General features: G+C 39.9%; 1 protein-coding gene across 1 annotated transcript in view; it reads right to left on the bottom strand.

Moving 5' to 3' along the window:
• Positions 1–235: 235 nt before the first annotated feature.
• Positions 236–8499, bottom strand: part of LOC129753685 (FAM172 family protein homolog CG10038-like) — a 16887-nt gene continuing 8623 nt past the window's right edge. The window contains exon 5 of the mRNA XM_055749530.1: positions 236–334. Within this exon, the coding sequence (XP_055605505.1) occupies positions 236–334 (99 nt within the window). The remainder of the gene's footprint in view (positions 335–8499) is intronic.

Raw genomic sequence — 8499 nt, forward strand, 5'->3', positions numbered from 1 at the left:
ACTGCTAGGTTTTGCTCGATTGGAATGACACTGACAGAAAATCAAAAATTCCAATCGTGACATTTCGTCTCTTTGTTTACTATAGGCTCGTTAGGTACATCGTACATTCTCTCCATGTGAGTGGATTAAACGGATACCGCGTTACCCCACACGAGCGTGCAGCGAGTGAGTCAGTCAGTCAGTCAGTCGGCGAGCAAGCGAGTAGGCTGAGTAACGCGTGTCGTTCCCGCTGCAGTTAGTGATCCGGTGGCTCAATGATGCTACTTCCGAGCTTCGGACCTCCGGACAGGTCTGCACATTTGGCGACCGTGGCAGGTAATTTCTTTTCATCATGCTAGGAACAGAAATTTGAAGGAAAGGAATCGAATCGGAAAGCTAAACAAATGGGGTAAACGATTCACGCTGAATTTAGTTTAATCATTCTCGCCCAAAAATCAAACAGTTTTAATATTACCCATTGGGAAAAAAACTGTGGTAAAATGAGTAATTCGAATACTCATTATATGAAAAGTAGTTGAAACCAAAAGCACAGATTGAAGTGGAAAAAAAATGAAATCTTAAGTGAGTCGTAAGGACAGCTTGATCATGTTCACAGTTTCAAGCGGGTTGAGAGGACAGCTTGAAATTGGATGTCGAGTTGAGAGGACAGCCTGAACGTATCGATAGAAATTTCCAGCGAGTTGAGAGGACAGCTTGAAATTTAAAGGCGAGTTGAGAGGACAGCTTGAAATTGAAAGGCGAGTTGAGAGGACAGCCTATGCTTGCGGAGGACCGCAAAGTAAGAACAGCTTGTTGAGAGGACAGCTGTATTGAAATAAAGGCGAGTTGAGAGGACAGCCTGTGAATTGCGAGTTGAGAGGACCGCAAAATAAAAACAGCGTGTTAAGAGGACAGCTGTATTGAAATAAAGGCGAGTTGAGAGGACAGCCTGTGAATTGCGAGTTGGGAGGACCGCAAACTAAAACAGCGTATTGAGAGTACAGCTGTATTTTATTACAAGACGATTTGAGAGGACAGCCTGTGAATTGCGAGTTTGAAGGACCGTGAAAAACAGCGTGTTGAGAGGTGTATTTTATTACAAGTCGAGTTGAGAAGACAGCCTATGAAATGCGAGTCTGGAGAACTGCAAAATAAGCGTGTTGAGAAGACAGCTACATCGAAACGGCGAGATAAAAGGACTGTATTTTAATGTAAAAAAAAATACATTCTGCGCATCGATGTAAGTGTGGAGGTTTTATAATGGAACGTAGAGTAAATAATCTGTTAAAATAAGATAATTAGACGATGAGAAGAACGGGAGATAATAGAGTGGCGAGACGGTTGGAAGATATGAAACTAGGAAGATGAAACAAGGTGCAGATGCTTGGGGGGAAAATAAAGCAAGATGAAAACAATGGATAGAAGAAATTGTGTGGGAGATATGGGTTAATGAGATGATTACAAGATGAGAAATTGATATGATGGGAAAAAACGAGTTGATTAGATGATTAAAAGATTCAGAAAATAAGTGGTGAATATCAGAACGCAACAAGTTTCGAAAATGAAAGATTTACTAATAGAGAAGATGGAAAGCGATAATATGAGATGAATGGCAGATAAGGGAAGCTGAATAAGTCTATTAAAGTATATCCCTTTCAATTATGCAATCGAGCAGGTTAATGAATGAAGAATGTGTAAAGAGTCAAGCTAAAAGTACGACAATCAAATCATAATTGAATGATGAAAGCTAAGATTGAAACAAATCTATAGAAATACTACAAGCTAGAGAAATGCATATGACCTTCATGAAGTACGATTGATTAAAATCATAAAATTCATGTGAGAAGAAAAGTTAAATGTTGAGCTAAATTAAATTGGATTTTAAAAGAGCTCAAATTTAATCGTACGACAGGTCAGATATTAGATGATACAAGTAATTTTTAAAGGTTCGTAGTATGCATGGAAAGTCTGCATAATTGGTTTTGACGTGACATGTATGATAATTCAATAGAGGTGATATAGTTTAACGAATTTTTTAAACAAAACTTGTTAGAACAGTTTTTCTTCTGAGAGGAAGGGGGATGTGTGGCGCACGAATGGACGTATGGGTACATCATACATTCTCTCCATGTGAGTGGATTAAACGGATACCGCGTTACCCCACACGAGCGTGCAGCGAGTGAGTCAGTCAGTCAGTCATTCGGCGAGCAAGCGAGTAGGCTGAGTAACGCGTGTCGTTCCCGCTGCAGTTAGTGATCCGGTGGCTCAATGATGCTACTTCCGAGCTTCGGACCTCCGGACAGGTCTGCACACAAACCAACATAAACAATCAGAACAACAGCCTTAAAAATCTGTGCTTCCTAAGCCAATTCCGTCTTTTCCCACTGGAAAGCTAAATGAAAGCAAACAATCAGCAGCAGCAGCCTTAAAAATCTGCGCTTCCTAATTTAAGCTTATTCCGTATTTTTCCACCGGAAGGCCAAATCAAAGTAATCAATCAGCAGAAGCTGCCTGAAATCTGCGCTTCCAAATCCATTCCATCTTTTTCCACCGGGAAGCCAAACCAAAACAAACAAACGGCAGCAACAGTCTTAAAAATCGGCGCTTCTTTAGCCATTCCGTCTTTTTTCAACGGAAAGCAAAACCACAACAAACAATCAACAGCAGCAGCCTTAAAAATCTGCGCTTCAAAGCCTATTCCGTCTTTTTCCACCGGAAGGTCAAATCAAGTAAACAATCAGCAGAAGCTCCCTGGAAATCTGCGCTTTAAAATCCATTCCGTCTTTATCCACCGGAAGGCCAAATCATAACCAGCAATTAGCAGCAGCAGCCTTAGAAATCTGCGTTTCTTTAGCCATTTCCCTCTTTTTTCACCGGAGAACCAAAACAAACAATCAGCAGCCTTAAAAATCTGCGCTTCCAAAGCCATATCGTCTTTTCCAGTGGCCGAATCAGAAACAATTTTGTTCGTAGCAGCAGCGTTTAAAATCTGTGCTCCCTGTGCCAATCCGTCTTTTTTTACCGCAGGTCGAATCAGAAATAAATTTTTAGTAGCAGCAGCCTTGACAATCTGCGCGTTCTGTTCTTACTCTACCAACCACCCCATTGTTGTGATTTTACGATTCTTATAAATCTTAATTCAAAGATTCACTCAGACACGTCTGTCACTCACAAAAATAGATCAATGACTGACTTTATTTAGTTTGTTTTGCCTAGTGTTGCCAAAATAACAGACGTTGCCATAGACATTTATTTTATTTTATTTATCTTCGATGTTGCCGATTACTAATTCATCTCATCTCTAACTACCGATAGTTGCAAATAGAAATTTTAAGGTCAAAAGTCGAAAGTCAAAGTGAAAAGTCCATAGTCGAAGCCGAATGTCGAATGTTCATTGAAATGTGACAGTCGTAAGTTTAAAGATTTCATTCAAAGGTGGTAGATTAAAAGTCGGAAGTGAAATTTTTGAAAGTCGAATGTCAAAAATCGAAAGTTGAGATTCGAAGTGGAAACCGAAACTCGGAAGTCAAAAATCGAAGGCCTTAAGGAGCAAAACTGCTGTACGTATTACTTTTACAATTGCTTGCTTGAGTCTATTTCGTCAGAAAACGTAAGATGGAAATCGGAAATCAGAAGTTAAAAGTCAAAAATCGAAAAGGGACATCACAAGTCAACAATCAATAGCGGAAAGTCGATAGTCGAAAGACAAACGTTGATTTTTGAAGGTCGTAAGATGAAAGATAGAAGTCGAAAGTTGTAAGTTACAATTGAAATTCTTATTTTGAAAGTCGGAAGTCTAAAATCCATAGAAAGAAGTCCAAGTTTAAAGTCCAAACTCGAATGTTGTCTAAAATTCAAACCCAAAAGTTCCAAAGTCTTTGTGTGATAGTGCAAAGTTGAATGTTGAAAACGATGCTCGAAAATTTGGAAACGGTTCTCGAAAATTGGAAGTACAAAGTCGAAAGCCCTAAGTTGAATCTCGAAAGTTGAAATCGAAGGAAGCAAATATCGAAAATCGAAAGTAGAATGTCGAAAGTAAAAAAATGAACAATCGGAATTCTAAAATTGAGAGCTGAATTCGGAAATTCGATAGTTGAAAGTAAAAGTTTAAAAAATACTAAAGACGTGAAAATCGAAAGCCGATACATAGTTGAACATTGGAAGTAGAATCTTGAAATTCTTAAGTCCAAAATCCAAAGTCTAAAATCGATTTTCATAAGTTATATTAATTTGGTCGATTTTGAAACTCGAAAATCAAAACTTAAAAGCTTAATGACGAAAGAAGAAATTCAAAGTCCAAAAACTTGAAAAACGAATATGAAAAAAAATTGAAGGTTAAAGGTCGAGAGTCAAAAGTTAAAAGTCGTTAGTCAAAAATCATGAGTCGAAAGTCGAACCTTGAAATATAATTGTCAATAGTCGAAAGTAATCAGAAGTAGTTGATAGACGAAAAATGAAATCGAAACCAAAAATCAGATTTGAAGGTCGAAATGCAAATAGAGAAATCGGAAGCCTGAAATCCAAAATCTAAACCTGAAAATGGAAAGTCACAAGTCAAAAGTCTTAAATTTCAGTCGACAGTCGAATATTGTTATTCGACAGTCAAATGTGGAAAGTTGAAATAGTAAGTCGGACGTTGAAATCGAAAATCGAGAACGAAAATTCGATAGTAGTCGAACCTTGAAAATCATTGATCGAGAAGCGAAAGCCGGGGATGAAATTTTAAAAAAGAGAATCGAATGTCGAAAGTCAAAAGTTGAACTTCGAAGAGGTTAAAAGTCAAAATCGATTTTCGAAAGTCTAAAAATCGAAAATCGTAAGTTGATGATCCGAAATTAGAGAGACAATCTCCTAAATTTGACTATCAAAAGTACAAAATTCAATGTCCAGAGTCTGAACGACGAAATACGGAAAATTAGAACGAAATTTTCCAAAATCTTTCCAAAATTTAGAAATTATTTTTAAAACAAAAAAAACGAAAACAAAATCAAAATCAAAATATGCTCATTAAAAATAATGTAATTTGTAAAGTAGTTTCTTTTCTAATTCTAATCTTAATTCAAAAGGTGAAAATTGAACCTCGTAAGATGAATTCGAAAATCAAAGCAAAAATTTTAAACTTCAAGCTTTAAGCACTAAAGTCGAAGATCAAAAGTCCTTAGAAAAACGTCGACGAATGTCGAAAATCAAAATTAAATATCTAAACTAAAAAATTTAAAGAGAATCGAAAATCGAAAGTGGAAGAAAAACCTGAGGTCAAAAGTCAAAAGTCAAAGCTAAAAAGACGAATTTGAAAATATAAGTCAAAAGATTGAAGTCGACAGTCACAACTTGATATAAATAAATGACGAAAAAGAGTTGTACATCTGCCTTAGTTGTTTTTTTGTTAATAATTGTGTTCAAATAATCTGTTTACAAAAACAGTCCCGAGTTTGCTTGCAGCATGTGTGTGCAAGTCCTTTTGATGATTTCGTATTTGATGAATGTGTTTAATAATAATTTTTATATAAGTGTTGAAACGGTTTTTGTGATCAATCATGATAAAAATTTCCAAATGAAATTCCCACACATCGGCTTCCAACCCCCAGAGTAATTTCCACTCGCTTTATGTTATCACTTTTGACTCCTTGTTCAATCACTTCTCCCCCAACAATTTGAAATGAAAAAAAAATCAACGCTTCATGAAACGAAATCACTTTGACAAGTTACTGTAGTGGAAGAAATTAATCAAACATAATTGTCCGAAAAACGTCGGTTGTATGGAGGACGAAATCACATTCGTCACATCCAGAACATGAAATAATTACAGTTTAAACACAGATTTCACATTAATCGCAATCGAAGCGTGACCATAAATTACTTCCCCCCCCCAACGCTGGAAGGACAATCGGTGCACCCACATGGAAGCAAGGACACTGGCCCAAAAAGGGAATGACGTTTGAAATGACAAGAAAGAGAAGAGAGAAAAAACCGTCCATGGAACGGATGTTTGAACAGGGAAAACTGCATCGCGACCACCGATGGAAAAAAAGGACCCGCAGCTTGATGGGAAATTGACTCACCGGAACACTAATTGATGCACTTTTTCCGTCCGGGTAATGTAGGTTTTTTTTGTTCGATACCGCCCGATGATGACGGAAATAACAACTACGAACGATTGCGTTGAAAAAAGGGTGACTTTTGGTCCTTCGAACCGTTTTTCCAAATCGGGCAACGATGCGTAAAAATGCAGGTGTGCTGATTTTTTCCCGCAGTGGGAAGTTTTCATTTTAACCATGGTGTGAATCTTGTAAATCAAAGGCATTTCTTCAATTTTTGATGAATGATTATGATAAGAATTTCCTAACTTCAAACGCCGTTGTGTGTTAACCTTCAAAATATCCTTATGTTGTAATTGTATACCAGAACTTAAGTAATGCCTTTTTTGAGATCGAATATATATGTCAGTGTGGTCAGTGTATCAAAAGAGAGAGAACGTCGATATTCGCTAACAATTGACTGACTGACTGACTGACTGACTGACTGACTGACTGACTGACTGACTGACTGACTGACTGACTGACTGACTGACTGACTGACTGACTGACTGACTGACTGACTGACTGACTGACTGACTGACTGACTGACTGACTGACTGACTGACTGACTGACTGACTGACTGACTGACTGACTGACTGACTGACTGACTGACTGACTGACTGACTGACTGACTGACTGACTGACTGACTGACTGACTGACTGACTGACTGACTGACTGACTGACTGACTGACTGACTGACTGACTGACTGACTGACTGACTGACTGACTGACTGACTGACTGACTGACTGACTGACTGACTGACTGACTGACTGACTGACTGACTGACTGACTGACTGACTGACTGACTGACTGACTGACTGACTGACTGACTGACTGACTGACTGACTGACTGACTGACTGACTGACTGACTGACTGACTGACTGACTGACTGACTGACTGACTGACTGACTGACTGACTGACTGACTGACTGACTGACTGACTGACTGACTGACTGACTGACTGACTGACTGACTGACTGACTGACTGACTGACTGACTGACTGACTGACTGACTGACTGACTGACTGACTGACTGACTGACTGACTGACTGACTGACTGACTGACTGACTGACTGACTGACTGACTGACTGACTGACTGACTGACTGACTGACTGACTGACTGACTGACTGACTGACTGACTGACTGACTGACTGACTGACTGACTGACTGACTGACTGACTGACTGACTGACTGACTGACTGACTGACTGACTGACTGACTGACTGACTGACTGACTGACTGACTGACTGACTGACTGACTGACTGACTGACTGACTGACTGACTGACTGACTGACTGACTGACTGACTGACTGACTGACTGACTGACTGACTGACTGACTGACTGACTGACTGACTGACTGACTGACTGACTGACTGACTGACTGACTGACTGACTGACTGACTGACTGACTGACTGACTGACTGACTGACTGACTGACTGACTGACTGACTGACTGACTGACTGACTGACTGACTGACTGACTGACTGACTGACTGACTGACTGACTGACTGACTGACTGACTGACTGACTGACTGACTGACTGACTGACTGACTGACTGACTGACTGACTGACTGACTGACTGACTGACTGACTGACTGACTGACTGACTGACTGACTGACTGACTGACTGACTGACTGACTGACTGACTGACTGACTGACTGACTGACTGACTGACTGACTGACTGACTGACTGACTGACTGACTGACTGACTGACTGACTGACTGACTGACTGACTGACTGACTGACTGACTGACTGACTGACTGACTGACTGACTGACTGACTGACTGACTGACTGACTGACTGACTGACTGACTGACTGACTGACTGACTGACTGACTGACTGACTGACTGACTGACTGACTGACTGACTGACTGACTGACTGACTGACTGACTGACTGACTGACTGACTGACTGACTGACTGACTGACTGACTGACTGACTGACTGACTGACTGACTGACTGACTGACTGACTGACTGACTGACTGACTGACTGACTGACTGACTGACTGACTGACTGACTGACTGACTGACTGACTGACTGACTGACTGACTGACTGACTGACTGACTGACTGACTGACTGACTGACTGACTGACTGACTGACTGACTGACTGACTGACTGACTGACTGACTGACTGACTGACTGACTGACTGACTGACTGACTGACTGACTGACTGACTGACTGACTGACTGACTGACTGACTGACTGACTGACTGACTGACTGACTGACTGACTGAGTGAGTAGCTACATCTTTAAGTCATTTCATGAACGTAGTAAGTAGAAGTTAAACTGATTTTAATAAACATTTTTCCATTTGTTACCACGAATTACTTAAATCAAGAGAAGATTACCAGCATTCTGAACCATGTTCACCACATTTCGTGGGAGTAGTAAACGCGTCGAGCTAAATCCGACCACACAGGTTA

Source organism: Uranotaenia lowii, chromosome 3, assembly GCF_029784155.1.
Source record: "Uranotaenia lowii strain MFRU-FL chromosome 3, ASM2978415v1, whole genome shotgun sequence".
Lineage (NCBI taxonomy): Eukaryota > Metazoa > Arthropoda > Insecta > Diptera > Culicidae > Uranotaenia > Uranotaenia lowii.